The sequence below is a fragment of the Alligator mississippiensis genome, chromosome 15 (assembly GCF_030867095.1).
Source record: "Alligator mississippiensis isolate rAllMis1 chromosome 15, rAllMis1, whole genome shotgun sequence".
In the NCBI taxonomy this organism is placed as follows: Eukaryota; Metazoa; Chordata; order Crocodylia; family Alligatoridae; genus Alligator; species Alligator mississippiensis.
Genome location: NC_081838.1, coordinates 4,120,422 through 4,141,678, shown reverse-complemented (window position 1 = coordinate 4,141,678; position 21,257 = coordinate 4,120,422). Strand labels below are relative to the sequence as shown.

The 21,257-nt window shown below is 52.9% G+C and overlaps 1 protein-coding gene across 1 annotated transcript in view; it reads right to left on the bottom strand.

Annotated features, from left to right (window-relative positions):
• Nucleotides 1-1,922: 1,922 nt before the first annotated feature.
• DPF2 (double PHD fingers 2) overlaps nt 1,923-21,257 on the bottom strand; it is a 36,285-nt gene continuing 16,950 nt past the window's right edge. Inside the window, exons 6-11 of the mRNA XM_014596593.3 lie at nt 19,369-19,447; nt 12,183-12,320; nt 10,720-10,848; nt 9,883-9,995; nt 8,529-8,610; nt 1,923-5,493 (exon numbers count right to left, since the gene is read on the bottom strand). Of these exons, the coding sequence (XP_014452079.1) occupies nt 5,417-5,493; nt 8,529-8,610; nt 9,883-9,995; nt 10,720-10,848; nt 12,183-12,320; nt 19,369-19,447 (618 nt within the window). The 3' untranslated portion in view covers nt 1,923-5,416. The remainder of the gene's footprint in view (nt 5,494-8,528; nt 8,611-9,882; nt 9,996-10,719; nt 10,849-12,182; nt 12,321-19,368; nt 19,448-21,257) is intronic.

The window sequence follows — 21,257 nt, the reverse complement described above, 5'->3', positions numbered from 1 at the left end:
CCCTTGGGGAGTAGTCATAAACCTCCCCCGGATCCATGCTGGGCTTGAAATCATCCCCCAAGGGCCGGCCCTGAGAAAAGCCTCTGCAGCATCTTCTGCCGGCACCTTTTTCCAGAGGCATTTGGTGCCCAGGCCAGGGACCTTCCACCCCTGAATCTAAATCGGTGATGGGAGAGTTTGAATAGAAACCAGCAGTGGCCACAGACGGCAAGCAGCAGGACGGTCTAGGCCTGGCGGTTGCATCGGGGCTGTTGGTGGAGTCTGGCTGGCTGGGTTTGTCCGGGATGGTTTGGAGAGCGATGAGCTTGCCTCGGGCTGGGCGGCACGCGCTAGACGCGGCCTCGGGAGATGCTTTCCAGCTCAGGATCTCTAAGAGAAGGGCTTGAACCAAGTCACAGCAATGTTGATCCAACGGTGCTGGTTTCAAGGGGAGAGAGGGCAGGATAGACCGACCCCTCGGAAAATCCCAGCTCTTTGCATGCCCTCCTTTCTTGCCTCCAGAAACATCCTAGAGCAATTTTTTGCTGCTGCCAAGATCTCTGAGAACCCCTATTAGCACTGCAGGGCCTCTCCAGGTGCCCATAAATCTCTGAATTCACCTTGTGAACCACGTCCATGCCAACGGCAGCCTGTGAGCGAGGGTCTTGTGGCACATCCGCGGGGCGGTGGCCTCCAGCGCTCGAGAAGCACGGCCTTCCAGGCTGCTCTCGAATACTGGGCCTAGCTCTGGTCCCCACACCTCTGAAAGGACGCAGCGCTCGAGAAGGTCCAGAGAAGGGCAACAAGGACGAGGAGTGGTACGGAGGGGGTTCCTAGGAGGAGAAACTGAAGAGGCTGACGAGAGAGACAGCATGGGGGGTAGGTGGTTGGACAGATGGATGGACGGAGCGGGTGGGTGGATGGACGGAGATGGCGTGGGATGGACGGATAGACAGACAGGCCTATTCCATTCGAAGACGCGTGAGGGGGAGCAAGAGAAGGGCCTGCAAAATACTAAATGGGGAAGAGAAAGTCCATAGGAATTTACGGCCCGTCTCCCACCGGCCAAGAACAAGGGCTCGCAGTTTCAAACGAACACCAAGCCCACAGCGTGGGGCTCGCTGCCACCAGACGTGGTGGGAACGGAGAGTTCAGCCAGATTCACCGAGGGACTGGACGTGTTTTTGGAGGAAAGGGGCATCGGTAGCTACCGAGCACGGGAGCGAGGGGCACGGCCGCTGCACCGGAGCTTCCTCGACTCTCGCTGCTGGTGGAACGGGGCAAAATCCCCCCCCAGCCCCTGCTCTCTGCTGCCGCGGGACGGAGACCGGGCAAGACGGACCTAGGGTTTGCCCCAGACCACGGCACCTCTTCTGTTGTGCAGAAGGAAGCCGACACAAGAGGAACGGGGCTGGTAAAACAAAGCACCGAGACGGTCTGGATAGATCCCAGGCATCCTGAGCTGGGCGCTGGGGCTCTACGTCAGCCGCGAGCAGCTGGGCTGGGAGTTAATCGAATCCCACGGGCAGACACGGGGATGATCTAATCATCAGTGCCCAGCTCCCCCCCACCCCGAGCAGACCAGCCTCCAGGGCCGAATGATGCACCCGTGGCTGGGCCGCGGCTGTGGCGTGAAGCAGGGGGCACGGAAGTAGTTGGTGGTCAGGAAAAGTCATGCCGTGTTGACGTAAGTGGCTGTAGAACAGGACACCTCCAGATGCAGCCACCTCTGGGGTGGGAGACACACGTGCACATGCAGCCACCTCTGGGGTGAGCAACTCACACCCACATGTAGACGAGGCCACCTCTAGGGTAGGGGACGCCCCCCACCCCCGGGTGCAGTCATGGCTCTACCTGGAGAAATTCAGAGCAGTTTTCCACAGCTGGCTGGAAACACAGGACACACCCAGGCACCGGGGAAGACAAAACAGGACATCAAGGCATCCGTGTAAAAATGTTTACTAATTTTTCTTTTCTTTTTTTTAATTTTTAATACAGTACCTTTAAAAAAAAAATGACACACCTCGGCTCTAAATTGATGCGACGCCCAATTAAAAAACAAAACGAAAAATTATGAAGGAATCTACGGAGTAGGCCCAAAATTCCCATTGCTTTATTACTCTGTCCATTAACCCCCCCCCTCCCCACCCCGAAAATTAGCCTTTTGAAAAATCTTTGCGATTTCAACGGAGGAAGGGAAGGAAGAGCAAAAGGCAAAGAAATGCCAACTTAAATAGAAGCAGGGGGCTGTCTCAATCAGCTGCGAGCGCCTGTTGGGTGAGCAGGGGGGTGAGAGACAGCATGTGGAGGAGGAAGAGGAGTGGAAAAATTAGGCTGAAGCTAGGGGGAAACAGGAAATTAAAAAAACCAAAACAAAAAAACCCCGAATTTTCAACTCAGCAGCAGGTGGCTTCTTCCTGCTACGAATTTGTTTGTCCTTCGCCTTCCAAAAGGGAAGCAATAAAGAGATAGTGTTTTTTTATTGGCAAGAAGCAGCCGGAGGAAAGGAAAGGATAAAAATATAAAAGAAGGAAAAAAAAGAGGGCAGAGGATGTTTTAACGGCAACTGAAAAAAAAAAAAGATAAAACCTAAATGGAATCCATCCTCTCCCATCCCGACAACACATCACAATGGCGGACAGCAAAAAGGCCCATCCCCAAAGCCTGATGAGCTAATAATTATCTATCTGGGGACGACGTGTGACCTGAGAATCGCATTCCCACTGGAACGAGAACAACGCACAAGACCGAAAGAACCGCCCCCCCGCCCACCCAACCCCCACCCACCCACAAAAGTGACAATATAAGAGGTTTTCCATAGTCGAAGGAGCTGTTTTGGTGTTCTCTAAAGGGGGGCAGGCGGGGATAAGACACGCGTGTGAAGGTTAGCACGGGGGGGTCCTGAGATGATGGCATGGGGCCCCGCAGTTAAGAGGGAGGGGATGCGGTGGCTGCCTAGTCAAGCAAGGAGAGGGGGAGGATCTGGATGGGGGGGTGGAGGCCAAGGAGGTCTGGGCGCCTCGGTCGTGAGCAAGACCCACCAGGCCTTGCCCAAGGGGGACACCCGCAGAGAGGACACCCCCACCAGAGCGGTGATGGGACAGGGCTCGAGGCTGACAGAAGAGGGGAAAAGGGGGCTTGAAATTCCGGGCACATCAAGAGGTGTCAGAGCTGTGCAAGAAAGTGTGCATGTGTGTGTGTGTGTGTGCGTGGGGGGGGGGGTCCCAGATGCCTGGGTTCTGCATGTGTGCGTGTCTGTGTGCACATCCTAGGTACCTAGGTTCTGCATGTGTCCCAGACTACAAGGGGTGTGTGTGGATGTGTGTGCGTGTGTCCCAGGTGCTGGGGGGGGTACCTGCATCTGTGTCCTGGATGCCTGGGTTCTGTGTCCTGGACACCTGGGTGGCACGTGTGTGTGTGCATCTCTCAGATGCCTGGGGGAGAGGAAGGTGTCCCAAATGCCTGGGTTCTCCACGTGTCCTGCGTCCCAAACACCTGGGTTCTGAGTGCACATGGGTATGTTCCAGACAGGTGTGTGTGGGTGTGTTTGCACATGTCCCAGACACCTGGGTTGTGTGCGCGCGTGTCCATGCGTGTGCACACGCACGTGTGCCCCAGACACAGAGGGTAGGGCATCTGTACCCCCATGGAGGGGTGTGTGGGGAGTATGTGTGTGTGCATGCACACGCATGTGTATGTTAGGGTCTTGTTCCATCTCAATCTAATGCTCAGAAAAGAGCTGGACTGGCCAGCCCTGGCCCCCTCCCCACTACCCCAAACACAGGCCGGCCAGCCGCCCATCGGTTCAAACAACGCTGCCGCCTCTGCCTCCTCCCGCCACCCTGCAGAGGCCATCTCCTACTCCCAGCTGGCCCCGGGGAAGCAGCAAACAAAAGGTGAGAGCCCCACAGCCGACCTCCCCCCTCCCCCCAGCCCCACACCCCTGCCCTATGGCAAGGGGAAGGAGTTTTAATGCATTTCTAGTGAGGAAGAACGTAAAGAGGGGTTTTCAGAGGTAGGTCTGGAGTCAATTTAGAAAAAACAGGCACATTATTTCCAACAGAACCATATCGCCTTCTACCCAGCATGCGGCGGCTCCTCCCAGGCTCCCGACAACCCCCCAACCCCGGCCAGGCGAAGCGATGGGCAGAGGAGAGGTTTCAAAGGTCCCTGACAGGTTGGAGTCACGTGATTCAGAGAGATTCCCTCGGAAGCGGGGAACGAAGCGAGGGAAAGGGAGGAGATAAGGGGAGCGAGATCCCCTGCTTCCCAAGAGGGTGGAAGCTGCCGGCAGCAGAGAGGACAATCCACTGGTTTTCCACCAGGTTTTTTCTCCCTCTGTTGCTTGGAGCAGGGCAGAGCTGGGTCTCTGCTTGGCCAGCAAAAGACCGGGGGCAGGACCCCCTCCACAAAAGGGACCATAGCCAGGCCAGCCTGTCTGCTAATGCTACAAAAGCTCCTGGCCTCGAACCACACACGCCCATCAGTGAAAAGATGCTGGGATTGTGGCCTGGCTGATGGAGCTCCTGGCGATGAAGGAGTCCTCTGGGCACCTTTTAAAACCCTGTGTCACTGCGGGATCCCAGCCGGCGAGCGTAGCTGAGTGGGGAAAGGGGCTGACGCCCCACAGAGCTGAGGTACCGCCGAGTTTCAGACTCTGGTTTGACACATTGGGGAATTTCTAAGGCTTTGTACACAGCTCGGGAAGCAAGCAAGGATCCCCCCTGGCTGGCCAGGACCGGATCGGGTGTCTCTGGCGTCGAATACCGCTTGGTCCTGTCCAGCCCACAAGCCATTCCCAACTGGCAGGGGGGAAGTGGGGGCAGCGATCAGTTCCCTGCTTTCAGCCTCTCTTGAGGGGAGACAAGTGCACAGACAAACAGAAGGCGGAGGGTCAGGAAGGGTGGGAGGTGGTGACATCTATGCAAAAGTCATTTCCCTTTATCCAGACAGGTGGGTTTCACTCGGAGACTCGGGAAGGGTGGATGATGGAGCCTGGAAAACACTCTGAAGGGAGATCAGCGGGCCCACGAGGTGCCAGCTGGCAGAGGTACCAGAAAGGAGGCGCCCAAGTCTCTTCGGCACACCAGGGACGGATTGTCCGTCCATCGGGGGGGGGTTCAAGAGAGCAATCCTGGCGTGCACGGTGCTGTATGAGAAGCAGGAGCATCGAGACGGCTACAGGAAGGGCTCCCGGCCCAGCCAAGAGGAGGAAAAGGACAAGCAGACAGTGCCAGGAACGATTTTCCGGCGCCAGGTGGCGTCCAAGCTGCTTCGGGAAGGAGAGAAGCTTAACAAGAACTAGTGCCCCCCCTGAAAAGAGATTAAAAAAAGGAAAAAGGAAGAAAACCCACAAGAAAGGTTTAAACCAAACCAAAGGAGTCACAGAGCCCTGCCAGGATTGAAGAGCTAGAGGTCGCCAGCCTGAGAGGCGAGATCAAGAGGAATTCTGGTTCTGGTAGATCGAGGCTTTCTCCTTCAGCAAATCCAGACACAGGTGACAGCTCCAACTCCCTGCCAGGAGGACAAAGCAGTTATTAAGCAAGTCAATTAGAGTACCGTATTTTCTGATGCACAACGCACACCTTTCCCCCCCCCCTCCTCTCCCCACAAAAAAACAAAACTGGGGTGCCTTTCAAGCAGGGGAAGCTGTTTTCTTTGCCCGAATGGAAGCATGGAGACACTGCGTGCGCAGCTGTCAAGTGGCCAAGTCCTGCCCTAACCTTCTCACAGCCACAGCTATTAGCCAAGCACAGTAGCTTGTGTTGGAAGCAGGCAACGAGAGCATTTGGTCCCATCTTGATGAGGCTTGGGATGTGGGAACAACACTTAATTAACAGGAAGGTCTGTAGAAAAGAACTAAGAGTCTTGCAGTCTGGGGCCTAAATCTGTATGACCGAGCAAGTCTTCCTGGGAACAGTGTGTCCAGGAAGTGTGCCATTGCAGGAGACAGTATGGGTGAAGCAGCAGGAACATCCTGCACCATACTTCCCAGACACTATGATCCCAGGAGGACTTGCACTCTGTCACAGTCAGCTGTAACTTGGGAAAAATCTTTTTTCTACCTTTCACCTTCCAAAAACCAAGGTGCGGGTTTTATGAGAGGCGGGGTGGTAGGCCAGACACGATGGTAATCACATGCTGTTAACAAGCATGCAGCCAGCTCTGGGGTGGAACGCTGCAGCGGTCAAGCAGGACCCTGGCCTCAGCGGCAGTTTTTCTACTGCCTTATGATCCAGGCCCCATTTTCCAGCTGGCACAGGCAGGGCATGGACTCTCGATGCCAGTGTGGCATACCTTATTTCCCCACATACAACACAGACTTCCGCTCCCCCAAGAAAAACAGCTGCTGAAAACTGCAATGCGCATTATATGGGCAAAAGGAAGGTAAAATTTGAATTCGACTGGGAGCAGAAGAACAAGCAGGCTCCACCCCATGTCTGCTGCTGCTACTCGGTGAATTACAACAAGGAAAGATCTTTTCCTCTTTGTTCAGCCTTTCAAAAACCAGTGTGTATTATATTCCAGGTCGTGTTGTATGCTAGAAAATAAGATATTCCCTAGATCTTGACTGGGGCCTCCAAGTATCACTGTTACTCATGCTCATTGTCCCCTCTTTACCACTCAGGGGAGAAGCGCATCAGTGGTTTCACCCCATCACAGGATGGGAGGCCCTGGATGTCTCTGCCTAGCAATCATGCCATAATGAGCACCAGCTACCTGCATAATCGCTCACACGTGATAACGAACATCAAATAGCTGCAGCATTGCTTATGGTCAGCCCCCGCAACGCCCCCGAAACGGGGCAAGAAGCATCAAAGGGCAGTACATTAGAAGCCTCAAAAATGCTTCTAATTTTTGAGGTGGGGGCTAGGCTAATGGGTACATAACAAGCCCGGCTTAACGAGCTCTACCATATTTGGGCAAGTGTACGGGCTCCATCCTCAGAGATGCATTTAAATGGAATCTGCTGTAATCCACCTGCTAGAAGGACATCCTGATTTTCCCATGCTTCCCTGCCACTACCATAATGCTCCTAATGCTGGACATGCCATAATGGGGCCAGGCCCTCGCTGGAGTCACCATATTCCTTCTATGACAATGGGTGCTACTGTAATGCTATTAATAATGGTGCTCTCAATAAATAGGTGCCTGATCCTGGCAGACCCCTGACACTTTCCCATGCTGCTATGCTAATAAGTGCCACCCTAATAATACACAGGAAAAAATGGAGATCCCAAGGTGCTACCATTATCCTGCTACTAAAGGGGCATTCAATAATTACCACTCCTCCCACTAGACTAACATAATCTTATTACTTAAAGGGACGTTCAATAAAAAAAACAATCCCCCTCTAGACCTCAGCACAATACTGTTACTAAAAGATCACTTGCTGATTCCCTCTAGACTTTACTGTAATCCTCCTACTAAGAGGCATCCAACCAACCCCCCTCTGGACATTGCCATAATACTGTTAATAAAAGGAGACATTCAATTACCAATCCCTCTCTAGACATTACCGTAATCCTCCTAAACGGGGGCATCCTGAATGATTGATTCTGCTCTAGACATTACTGTAATACTGCTACCAAAGTAAATGTAATTACAGGGCTCCTCATTCTCAACCAAGTCCTACAGGCACAGCCTTAATATACTACTCAAGCTGTGCCAAGGCCCAGATACTTGGTGGACTCGCATGGATAGTGCAGCAAGGGCGAAATAACTGAGGACATAAAGCAAATGGGCTGGACCAGGGCAGAGACATGTTTCCTTCCCTACGAAGCTACAGGGGAGCACAATCTCTGGAAACTCACATGGCTTGGGACATAACCATGCACGACAAGTGAGCCAAGCCCTCGGCCCCCCTGGTTAACATGAAGCAAGAGGAGATGGAAGATTAACTCAGGGTGTGGGAGCAGGGGGGTGAACCCCAGGCCCAGGATCACTCTGGATCTTGAAGCTGCCCAAGGGTGACAAGTTGGCTTGGGAACCGTGAATCAGCATATTCTGACAGTAGTGGACTGAGAAGGGCACAGGGGCAACCCAAAGTGTCCTGCTGGCCTAGGGATTTTGCTGCCAATGCAGAAATGATTCCAGGCTTGGCTGGGCACTGAAAAAGTGTTTCTTTCCTCAGAATACCTGAAATACCCCCACTCCCACCCCCCCATCACTTCCCACTTTGCCTAGAGACAGCTAGGAATAAGAGAAACAAGTCAGGCTGAAAGAGACCTCCAGAGGTCTTCACATCTAGTCCAACCCCCCTGCTTGAGGACTGGCAGGGATAGGGGGTAGGCAGGGGCTGTGGGTCAGGAGTGAAGGGCACCAGCAAGGCTGGGGAGTCTATGGACGGTGAATCAGGAATGAGACACCTTGGCAGGGCTGGGAGGGTGCAGGGACTGTGGGTCAGGAGTGAGAGGCACCAGCAGGGCCAGGTTGTAGAGGACACCAGCAAAACTCTCTATGTAAAAGACCCCATCACCTGTTCCTGCCATGCCCTTGTTCAGCCCCCTGATTCAGGCCTGCTCTCCAAGACAGATGTGGACACTTACCCTCGGGCGGCTCCGACATGGGCGGGGTGAGGCAGTACATGTGATAGCCACGATCACAATCGTCACAGAAGAGCAGCTGGTCCTAAGCAGAGGTGGGGAAATGGGGGGGGGAAAACTCATATGATTCAACACGGCTTTGCTTAGAGGACAGATCCCACCCCCAACACACACCGTTAACAGAGCACCTGCCCCCCAACCATCCCCAAGAGACACTGTACTGATCCTACCCTTGGCCACAGCTCAGTATGGACCTGTCACCTCCACAGCTCAAAGCAGAAGCCGAAAAGAAACCATCTCTGATTTCTATTTAATAACTAGTCCCAGTCCTATCCTTTGTGAACTAGCCTACCTCAGTGGTTCTCCATCATTGTAGACTCCAGGGGTGTAAGCTGTAGCCATGCTGGTCTAAGGACATAGGCAGACAAGGTTCTTTGGGTAAATAAAAGATATTGGATTTACCCAAAGAACCTTATAGATTCCAGACACCCCTGTTAGACTCCAGGTCCCCCTTGGAAATGGCCAGCTCTTAGCTGCCACCCAGTTTTTTGGGGGCGCAGACAACCTAGAGCAATTCTTCAGTGGCCAGAAACTTGGGAAGACACAGGAGGGTGGGACAGTTTCAATGTTCAGCCTTTGTATTGTCTGTGTACCTAGGGGCAATAATATCATGGCACCCCTTGAAAGATGTGCATCTCGGAAGCCTTGGTTCTGTGGGGGTCTGTCCTGGTTATCTAGGTTCCCAGCGTGTCCGCCTGTCCTGGATGCTTGGGCTCCATGTCCACCTGTCCCAAATGCCTGGGTTCCATGCGTGTCTGCTGTTCTGGATACCTGGGCTGTCCCAGATACCTGGGTTCCACGTGTGGTCCAAATGTCCCAGGTGCTTGGGTTGTGCACATCTGACCAGGAAATCTGGGCTTTGTGTGCATGTGTCCCAGATGCCTGGGTTCTATCTGCATCCACCTGTCCTGGACACGTGGGTTCAGTGTAAGCCTGTACTGGGCACCTGGGTTCGGTGTGTCCATCTCTTCTAGGTGCCTGGGTTTCATGTGGGTCTGTCTGTCCCAGATGCCTGGGTCCTGTGTGTGTGTCTGTCCTGGAACCTGGGGTTTGGTGTCCATCTATCCTAAGCACCTATGTTCTGTGTGCATCTGTCCCGTATACGTGTTCCTCTGCCCTGGACACCTGGGTTCCATGTGTGTGCGTGTGCCCTAGACACTTGCATTCAGGCTCAGGTGAAATGAGGCTTTTGTTTTCAGCCTTACAGACCTCAATCCTAACCCCCACTCAGGCTTCTTCTCCCCTGACACCCATGTCTTCCCATGGCACCACACCATCCGCTCCGAAGGGTACTCACATCATTCTCCGAGGTCCCGCAGATGTTGCAGCACTTGCACTCGATGCACTGCCAGCGGTATGTCTTCACAGCTGCCATCATGACTGGTGTGAACTGCAGGCAGGAAGGGTGCCCTGTGGTGGGGAGCAGGCGTGAGACACAGGGAAGCAAAGGTGGCCCCAAGATACAAGGCAGCAGGGGCTCTTGGCCCCACAGGAGGGGAATATGGAGAAGAGAGGGCAGGGCAGATTTGGGTGGGATCCAGGGAAGTTGAGTCAGGGAGATGTCTACCATGCCAGCCCCTACTTCCCTCCCAGAGCAGAGAGAAAACCCAGGCATCTGGGCTCCGAACTCCCCCCTGCTCTAACTCCCCAGACCTTGGATAAAACCCAGGTGTCTGGGCCCTTGGCGCCCCCTGCTCTAACCCACCAGACCTCACTCCCCTCCCAAAACTGGGATAAAACCCAGGTGGTTCTGAAGTCTAAGCCCCCTAGTTCCTTCCAGCATGCTGAGGCAAGACAAAGAAAAACGGGCCCCCCCATAAGACCACACTAACTATCAGCTGATGGCTCTGGGAGAGAAGGAGACTGCTTTCCCAGAATGCCCCACTGCCACCATCCCCTGCACCCTGCCCCAAGAAACATGTGCACACAGAACCCAGGTGTTTGGGACAGACATGGACACAACCCAGGTGATTGGGACACACAAACATGCATGTGTGCACTCTTGTGCACGTGTGCACACACACACACGCAACTTGGATGTCTCACACGTGCATACACACACGACACACAGAGAAGCCAGACATTTTGGGGGGACAGAGTCCAGGCGTCCAGGACACACACACACACACGCTACCTGAACGCCCACAGTCTGAGCAGGACACTAGCTCCTCGGGCTGCCCCGTCTTCTTGTTGATCTTGGAGTCGCCCAGGCAGAAGTCACAGTAGTTGTTGGGCAGGGCCAAGCCATCAGGGCCTTTCTTGGCTATCCAAAGAAACCCCAAACAAAGGTCACCAGAGAGACCCCCGGCCCACAGCAGGGAGGGTGCCAGGTGGTACAAGCCCCCTCTCCTGCCCTGCTGCCCCCTCTGGGTTTCACCCGCTCCTGGACCCCATCACTGAAGAGTCAACTGAAGCACAGAGAATTGAGGGAGCCTGCGTGGGACAGCACCAGGTCCCAATGCCAATGTTCGGGCCCTCCTGGCCCCATCATTCTAGTCCAAATCGCTAGAACACAGGCATTGCTACACCCAGCTTTGCTACCATATTTTCTTGCACAGAACAAACATATCTTCACCCCAACCAGAGCCAGAGCTCCCAGCCTGCCCTGCCCTAAGCCACTAGCTCCCACTCCATGCTCAGAAAAGGATGAGAACCCAGATGTGTGGGGCACTCACCAGGAACTAACACTACTTTTAGAGGCCAGGGAGAAAAAAACCTTTGTGTCCTGATTCTTAGCCTTCTCTCCTACCCCTTCCAATATGTTTCTCCCAGCTCAGAAAAGAACCCAGGAGGCCTGGATCTGCCATGCCTGCCCCCCCACAGCTTTCTCCAGCTTCCCTGAGGAGAGATCACAGGAGTCTCCAGTCCCTCAACCCCATTCATCCTTCTACATTTCTAACAAGGCCTCTTAAAGCAACTGGGATGACTTGAGATGGTGGGAAACAGGGCTGACCAGGGCAAACTAAAGCACCTGGGGTTACTGGGTCTGGAGAAGAAGGGGGGGGGGGGTGTTGACCCGAATCTTGGAAGGGAAGGCAGATGGAGACTGGAGAAGGACAATTCTCACTGGCTGCCAGGGAACAGGACAAGGGGCGAGATGCTGAGGGGTGGCAAAGAGAAACAGACTGGAGATGGGGATAGGCTTTCTGGCTCCCAACGGGGCTTGGACGAGCTGCCTAGAGAGGAGACTCTCCATCATGGAAGGACCCTTGGTTAGGCTAGGTCAGACAGGGCTGAAGCAGGGTCCTGGGCTGAATGGGACCTCCTGCCCTGACTGTCCATAGAATCAGAGAAGTCAGGCTGGAAAAGACCTCCATGGGTCATCTACTCCATCTGGACCAGATGATCTAATGAGATCCCTTCTAGCCTGATTTTCTTATGATCCTACATCCCTCCAGTGTCTCTGAGGAAGGCTTAAACACCCTCTTGACACATGGAGCAGAAACAGGAGGGTAAGAAGGAGGCAACCAGCCAAGCTCAGAAGCCTGGAAACCCTGTCTAGTAAAACACAGACATCTCTGTGCCCAGCTTTGCTATTGTATTTTTTTGTATACAACACACATTTCCCCCCCAAACCCAGCCCACCACGGGCCTTACATTTCTGCTCTTCAGATCGCTGCGAGACGGGAGTTGGGGGCTGCGAGTCTTCCTTGTCCTCGCCCTCCTCCTCGGCCAGGTGGGAGTGAGCGTAGTGGTAGCTCAGCCCCGGGCGGTTCTTGTAGCGCTTCCCGCAGACTGCAAGAGACAGAAGGCACAGGTCTTAGCTTAGCTCCAGGGTTGCATCCCCCAGAAACACCCCCAGCCCCTTCCAAGTCCTTTCTGAAGAAAAGATACAGTGCCATGCACCCCACCCAGGGGAGTCTTCTCTGGACGCTGAGGGTTACACGCTGGCAACGGGGCTTAGCTGGACACAGAGAAGCCGTGGCCTCACCAGTCCCTCCCAGCCTGCCAGGTGGATCTCAGAGGGGTGGGGAAAGTTTCCCTCAAAAGTCCTAGAAACCCAGACAGAGCAACCTGCCTTCCCTTAGGTATAGTCTGTCCCCCCTGTGAAATCCAGGCTCATAATCCAGACCACAGAGGTTCTAGGATCGGGCCCTGCTGGCCACACGAGCTGGGCTGGGGGAGATCAAAGGTCTATCAAAGGACAAGCCAGATTCCCTTTCCATGACTGGCAAGGGTATGATGCCCCTCCACTGAATCAAACACCGACTTCCCTCAGGCCAGCCTATTAAACCTCTTTCTGATTCAATGAGTGGTCACAATCCGAGGTAAAACTGCCCTGGGGTAAGTTACCCCAATTTAGGAGTCATCTGTTCACATCTACACTAGATCAAGTGACCCAAGCAGTCGCCTCGGAGAGTGAAGTCCAACAGACCAAGCAGTTCATCAGCAGTGGTGTTAGTTTCTGCCCCCGCTGCTTGGAAGATCAGTCCCCACAGCCCCCTGGCCTCTCTCTTAAAGGCTTCTGCAGGGGAAGAGCTTAGGAGGAAGTGGACTGAGACCTGCCAAACTTATGGCACATGCTGGCTGCAGCTGGATGCAACCCACCTGGGCTTGATCCCTTTTCCAGAGCGACCACTAAAGGAAGAGAAGGTGGGGAGAATAGGGAACAAGACGGATCTTCCACAACCTTTGAACTACTGGAGCAGAAGCCGTCCAGACAATCATTTATGCCTCTTAACTGATGCTGGATATAACTTACACCGGGACCAGAAGCAGACAGACACAGAGTCATCCCAGGACAGCTGCATGCAGTAGGTGACTGTTACCGTATTCTCACATATAACATGCACCTTTCCCCTCCGCCCCCAAAAGTCAGGTGCTGGAAACTCGAGTGTGCGTTATATGCGAGAACTGCAGTAAGAGCAGTTTCTGCTGCTGCCGCCAGTGAAGCTGGAAGTAAGCAGGGAGCAGGACAACAAGCAGGCTCCACTCCCTGGCTGTTGCTATGCGGTGACATACAATGAGGAAAGAACTCTTTTTAACTACGTAAGAACCATTTACTAGGTCAAACACTAGGTCCATCTTGCCCAGTCTCCTGTGTCACAGTGGATTTTGGACAGGAGAGTGAACTGGGTCTGACCAGGGTTTTTCCCCCCACTGTTCCTCTCTTGCTTGTAACCTCCAGCATTTAAGGTCTAGGAAGCTTCGATTCAGGGGTCATGCCCCTCACTCCTGTGCTCAATAGTTACGGATGTCCCTTTCCTCCAAGAATGTGTCCAATCCCTTGGCGAATCTGGCTACACCCTCAGCTTGCACCACATCTGGGGGTAACAAGTTCCACCCTTTAATTCCACCCTGGAGGAAAAAGAATTTCCTGATGTTAGGATTAAACCCACGACCTACTAGATTCATTGGGTGACCCCTAGTTCTTGTGTAGAGAGAGACAGGAAATAGTAAATCCCTATTTTTTCTTTGCTGTTTAGTATTTTCATAGAATCATAGCACATGAGGGTTGGGAAGAACCTCAGGAGGTCACATCTAGTCCAGCCCCCTGCTCAAACCAGGACCAGCCCCAACTACATCATCCCAGCCAAGACTTCATCTACCTGGGTCTTCAAAACCTCCAAGGAGGAGAGTCCACCACCTCTCAGGGTAACCTGTTCCAGGGCTTTACTACCCTCCGAGTGAGAAAGTTCTTCCTAATATCTAACCTCAATTTCCCTTGCTGAAATTTGAGCCCATTGCTCCTTGTTCTGTCATCTGCCACCACGGAGAACAGTCCAGCTCCAGCCTCTTTGGAGCCACCCTGCAGGGAGCTGAAGGCTGCTATTAAATCCACCTCCCTCCCCAGTCTTCTCTTCTGCAGACTAAATAAGACCAGCTCCCTCAGCCTCTCCTCACAAGTCATGTCCCCCAGGCCCTGAAACATTTTCATTGCCCTCCACTGGACTCTCTCCAGTCTGCCCACATCCTTTCTGTAGTGGGGGCCCAAAACTGGACCCAGGACTCCAGATGTGGCCTCTCCAGTGCTGAATTGAGGGGAAGAACCACTTTGCTTGATCTGCTGGCAACGCTCAAAATAAAGATTTTGTAAACCTTTAACATGTCCCTCAAGTGTCTCTCTTCCAAGCCAAACAGGCCTGGCCTTGTTAGTCTTTCCTTATGTGGAACCCCCTCCATACTGCTAATTATCCTCGTTGCCCTTCTCTGGTCCTTCTATAACACGGATGGGCAAAATGCAGCCCGCCAGGCCATTCTATCTGGCCCGCGGGGCCCCTAAAAAAATGTAGAAAATTAATATTTATCTGCCCCTGGTGGCTTGTCATGAGGCCCTCGATGGCTTGCCAAAACTCAGCAAGTGGCCCTCCGCCCGAAATAATTGCCCGCCCCATTCTATAAGTAGTTTTTTCATTCGGCCTTTGCAGAACAAGGGGCATCTACGATTCCAAAGCACGTTGTATATGAGAAGATACGGTACTCTGCCTCACCACTAGTTGGCGGGGCAGCGTGAAAGGATGTATTTGCCTTGAGCAAATGGTTGTCTGGTGATGGACATGGATGGGTACAACCTCTGGAGAACAGATGCAAACTCAGACAGCTTCGGAGCTCAAATCCCTTAGGGTTTAAATGAGATTTGGCCTCCAAAACGGTTTTTGAGAGGGGGCTCAGTGCAAAATTTCTACACCAGAAACAGAATCCCAGGCAAAGGAGGGAGAGAGATCGCTCCGTCATCATGGAGGGAGGTGAAATTGTCACACTGGGTTTTGCCTGCAGGAACAGGAAGCGATAGAAAAAGCAAAGCTGAGGCCGAGAGCTATCACGAGCTTCCTGGTATTTTCACCAAGGGTCATAAATCCCTTGACAAACCCTTCGAGCAGCAGCCAAGTCACACAGTCCTCTTAGCACTGTGTAAACACCCGGGGATAAGCACAAGCCAAGCCCTGCCAGCATAGCTTTCCCAAGGCTGCCAGGTGCCCGGCTGTCACTCCAGAGAGCCTGGAAGGGGACTCGGGTTCCTGCCTGAGACCCCACAGCCTGTTTTGGGGGATTTGGGGCAGAATCAGGGCCTGATACTTGCTGTACGATTGCTCCATGCTTCGGAGGCCCCCAGCCTGGCTGGTGCAGGGACACTAACGCATGGTAAGAAGGGACAGACAAGCCTTTCGAGCATCTTTTGCTTCTGAGAACAGCCTCAGGGTGGCGGGTGGCTACTGAACCCAGATGAGAAAGGAAAACATCTTGCCCAAGATTGCACAGAAGCAAAGTTTGGAGGAGACTCCAGGTGTCCTACCTCCTTGTTCTTAGCCCGGTCTAGGGCTAACCCCCCTGCTCTGTTGGGCTAACCCCCGGGGCCCCACTCCCGATCTGGGACTGGAAAAGGAACCCAGGAGCTCCGATTCCTGGACTCACCCCTCGGCTACACACCCCTACTGGGAGGCAGGCTGGTACCCAGGAGTCCTGGCTCTTGGGTTGGAGAACCAGGTGGCATTGTTTTTAACAGGCCCAGCAGGGAGTTAGAGAGGAAACGGCCAGGGGCTGGATTTCTCTCCACCATGGCTGCCGCATGACAAGGAATGGGGCAATCGGGCTCCAGGTGGGGCCAACACAAGTGCGAGGCAAGGTGGAAAACTGCAGACACAAATCTCTCCCGGCAAATGTTTAACAGAGCTCATGGGCCCCAGACGTCTTGACCCTGCATGGTGTTAATGCTTAAGCTCCACCTAAGGCAGGGTTCAGGGGAGAGTGGAAATGCTTGGTTGAGTCCCACAGGGAGCTGTGGAGCAGAACGGCAGCAGGAGGGAAGTGTGGGGGACAGAAAGCAATTACAGGCCAATTACAGCATTGTTTACCAGCAGGGCACGTGTCACCCAACCTCCCTGCCACGCGTGACTGGGACAAGGGCCCTGAGAACCTATCCCCCAGTGCCCTGTAACCAATGCTCAACACCCTCCCTCCCCACAGCCTACCAGAGAATCACTCGAGGTCTGACAGGCCTCTGAGAAGGCCTGGCAGGGACCAAAGAGGGAGAGGAATCGCCACCCAGATGCTGGGTTTAAACATAGTGTATTTACAAGCATGCCACGCACACCCTTTCTCCAAATTCCGCCCTCCAACACTGGGCTGCATTTCTTAAATGGGGAAGCTGATTTTCTTCACTGGAACAGAAATATGGAGACACTGCGCTGTAATGGCTGCCACTTCTCTCCAAACCAGCAAACAGCGGGAGCAGAGTCTAGCATTAGCCCTTTCACAGCCGCTTCTAAATCGGCAGGTGATTTTGACTGGGCCACAGCTATGAAAGATTTAACACCGTATGTTTTGCCTGATGCAGTCAGCGAGCTGGCTGCTGTATGCGGTCAGCTCTTGGCCACAACTTTGGAAATCTCTCTTATTTCTATATGCCATCTTTTAAAAACAAAACACGTGTCCTATTTGGGGCTGCATGGTATATGCAGCAAGATGGTATCTTGGAGCTGCAGCAGCAGTTGGCAACCTTTGACTCTTGATTGCCAGAAGGATGAGGTAAGCCAGGCTTGCAGAGAGAGTATACATGCTGTGCCTGTTCCTGTACTGATCCCCTGGGTGTTTCTTATAATCAAATCGCACCCCAATGGGGCTAGAGCACAACTAAGATGTTCCACTTGAGTTTTAAGCTGGTGAAGGAAGGACCAGGACTGACATGCCCAGAACATAGAAGGCCTCCCTTTAGTATTCACAATACAGGCCCTGGCTGGGGGAGATGTCCACCCATACAGGAAAAAAGAGAGGAAAGCCTTTTCTCCAGCGGGCAGTGATATTAGGGGCTATATCTGAGATGACTTAGAGCGGAAGATAAACCAAGGCCCCTTGCACAAAGCATCTCAGTTCAGGCAAACCCTGATCATGGTGAAACGGGAGTTTTCCGTAGCCTGCTCACCTCCTGGCCTCGCTACCCAGAAGACGACAGATTAGAGCCAATCACAGTGGCAGTCCATTAAATTCAGGAGGTTCTATTTTTTTTTTTGGTGCTCTGGTTAGCGACCCCTCTCTCCCCCAACCTCCCTTTTCCCACCCCCCCAAGAGTTTTTAAAACTAACATTTCAGGAAACAAAAGTCAGGAAGGAAAAAATAAAAGAAAATCAAAAAAGCAGACAGAGAATGGACTACCTCGGTCGGGAGGTTTCAAGGTATGCTTTTGTTTGTAACTATCTGAAATACAGAAAGAGAATTGTGAGAAAAAAAGGTGAGACACACAACAAAGTCACAGACATGCCAAGATACAGAAAGCAGAGTGATTTCAAAAAGGGGAGGAAAAGGAGGGGGGGGATTATATATATCTACCACTTGGACAAAGAACTCGTGCCAAATTCTCACAGGACAGGAGAAAGGAGAGAGAAAAGTAATTTCAAAAACTCAGAGGAGTTCTAAGCCCACTTGGTTAATTTCTTTTGCCAATTTCCAAAGTCGGGAAACGGAGGATGGGGCCATTTACAGTTTTCTAGTGAGGGTTCCCATGAGGAGGCAGGAAGAGGAGAGGAAATTCTAAGAGAGGAAGCATGGACAGTCTCAGGGGAGAATCAGAGAAGGACAGTAACATATAACAGGGCCCTCGTGGAGAAACCCCCTCTGGTTGTTCTAGGCACACACGCAACGGGACTTGTTTCATAGGCACCTGTTAGCTGAGGTGGAGGTAACGGGATGAGGTCTGAGCGGAGGTTAGCCGCAAGGACAAAAGGGATCACCATATTCTGTGGCCAGGGCATGGACTGAAAGCCCTCAGGGAGACCATAAGCAAAAACCAACGATGCTATAAGGCTACAAACAGATGTCACATTGGTGCCGGGATAAACTGTTTTACCTCAGGACAACGTGCAATCATTTGGATGCCTGCATCCTCTGTCCCGGGTTAAATCCTCAAAAGGCTCGAGGAATAAGGAATACCCACAGTTTATCCCAGGACACTGCAAAAAGCATCTGAACAGTTATCCCAGGATTGCATCGATCAATCCACGGCAGAAAAGCAACAGTGCCTTCAGCCACTCGCTAAGCCCTGATCAGAAGGGAGACGTGGGTACACACCAATCCCAGGATCTTTCTGTTCCAGGACAGACATGGGCACAATTTGTCCAGGGACAAATGCAACATCTATTCCTCAAAGACAGGACAGAATCGATCCCTACAAGGGCCTGAGAAAGCGGGTGGGGAACAGATTCCACAAAGCCTGCTTCAGAGTGGGAGCTGAGTCACGCTCCAAATACCAGGGGAAGGAGGGCTGGAGCTTTCCCCAGCTGATCTCCAGGCCCAGAAGTGGGGATAGTGGGAGCATGATCCCAAGTTTGCTCTGCGACGCAGTCAGAAAGCTGCTGTCACCCTTCCATTTCAGCTACCAGCTTCTTGTAGGAACATGGCAAAGCGCCACAGGCTTGCAAGACAGACCAGATCACAGGGAGGGCATCCCCTGAATGTTCGCTATGGCCTTGGGCTCCTTGCTTAGCAAAGGATCTGTTTGAAATGAAGACCCCTGCCCCCAGGGCCAGATTTTGCTTACCTCCTCCCAGATGGTGGGAGGAAAAATGAGCCATGGAGTCACTGCCCAAAGCAGATGAGATCAATCTGCCTAGGGCTGGGACTCTGGGAGCAACCAGGACATGGAAACAAGCTTAAAAACACCTCGGTCTCAGATTCACACCTTTCTTTATGGATGGCTGTCAGATCCCTACAAAAACAAAATCCCCATCTCACCCCCATCCTTCCCAGAACACGGCCCCTAGCCCCCATCTGGCTCCAACAGCAAACACAAATCAAGACAACGCAGGGTCTAAGGCATCACAGGGCACCACACAGCAGCTTTGGTACTCACTGTCACATGCATAAGGCTTATCTCGGTCTTCCAAGATGGCGGCATCCAGCTTTTTCCGAGCACCCCCAACGCCTTTGCCCTGGAACGAGAAAACATCTCCGTTAAGTCAAGCCTCTGACTCCGAGGCAGGAGCTCAGGGCTTCAGCAAAGGAATTCATCCTGCGTGGGAACAGTGTGAGCCACCCAGAAGAGGCCAACTCTACTGAGTAGACTAAGTAGATCAGGGAGTTACAGCAGACCACAAGCTGAATAGGAGCCAACAGGGTTCTCTTGTTGCAAACAAAAGGCCAACCACATCCTGGGTTGCTTTAACAGGAGTGTCACTGGCAAATCAAAGGAAGTGATTCTTCCTCTCCTTTCAACACTGGAGAGACTGATGTCCAACTCTGGGCCCTGCACTTCAAAGAGGACGCAGACAGACTGGAAAAAGTCCAATGCAAAGGAACAAAAATCAGAGGCCTGGGAGGCAGGGGAAAGGCTGGAAGAGCTTGGAGGACTGAGCCTGAACAAGAGGCAATGGGGGGAAGCAGGATTGATAAGGAAAGGCTGAAACAACTAGGGTTAGTCTGGAGACGAGAAGACTGAGGGATTTGATGACAGGCTTCAAATCCCCGGAAGGCAGTGACAGAGTGCGGGCTTTCCTCTGTGGCCAGAGGGGACAGGACTAGGAGCAGCAGGTCTCAGGCTGCAGCAGGGGAAACAGACTGGAGAGGAGGAGGAACTTTCTGACTCCGAGGGTGGTCAAGCATTGGAATAGGCTGCCCAGAGATGCTGCGGACTCTCCATCCTTGGGAATTTTCAAGAGGTTGGACAGAAACTTGGCCTGGGAGGTTTAGTTAGGGCTGATCCTGCCTCAAGCAGGCAGCTGGGCTAGATGTGACCTTGAGAAATCACTTCCAGCCGACTTTCCTATGACCCTAGAAATCAATTGAATGGCGCTCCCTTGTGGTCAGTGTTTCCAATAACCTACTGAAGCTGGGTATCGTAGAATCATAGAAAACGAGGGCTGGAAGGGAGCTCAGGAGGTCACATCTAGGCCAAACCCCTGCTCCAAGCGGGACCGGCCCCAACTACATCATCCCAGCCAGGACTCTGTCTACCCAAGTCTTCAAAACCTCCAAGCACAGAAACCACACCACCTCTCTAGGTAACCTGTTCCAGTGCTTCACCACCCCCCTAGTGAGAAGTTTTTCCTAATGTGTAACCTCAACTTCCCTTGCTGCAACTTGAGCCCGCTGCTCCTTGTTCTGTCATCTGCCACCACTCAAAACAGTCCAGCTCCAACCTCTTTGGATCCACCCTACAGGGAGCTGAAGGCTGCTATTCAATCCCCGCTGAGTCTTCTCTTCTCCAGACTAAATAAGCCGTTCCCTCAGCCTCTCCTCACCAGTCCTGTGCCCCAGCTCCCTAACCAGCTTCACTGCCCTCTGATGGACCCTCTGCAATCTGCCCACATCCTTTCTGTAGTGTGGGGCCCCAAACTGGACCCAGGACTCCAGATGTGACCTCCCCAGTGCCCAACAGAGGGGAAGAATCACTTTCCTCCATCTGATGTCAAGGCTCCTACTCATGCAGCCTAGTATGCCATTAGCCCTCTTCACAACAAGGGCACACTGCTGGCTCATCTTCAGCTTATTGCCCACTGCAACTCCCAGGTCCTTTTCTGCAGAGCTGCCGCTTAGCCAGTCAGTCCCATGCACATGTACAGACTGGGGATTGTCCCACCCTAAACGCAGGATTTTGTACTTGTCCTTATTGAACTTCATGAGATTTCTCCTGCCAGAAGCTAACAGCAGGGTCTACAATGTCTCCTAGCACTATTTTCTTCCCTGAAGACGCCACATGCTTATAGGAAGACAGCAGGTGCTGGAGAATTAGCTACACCCCTC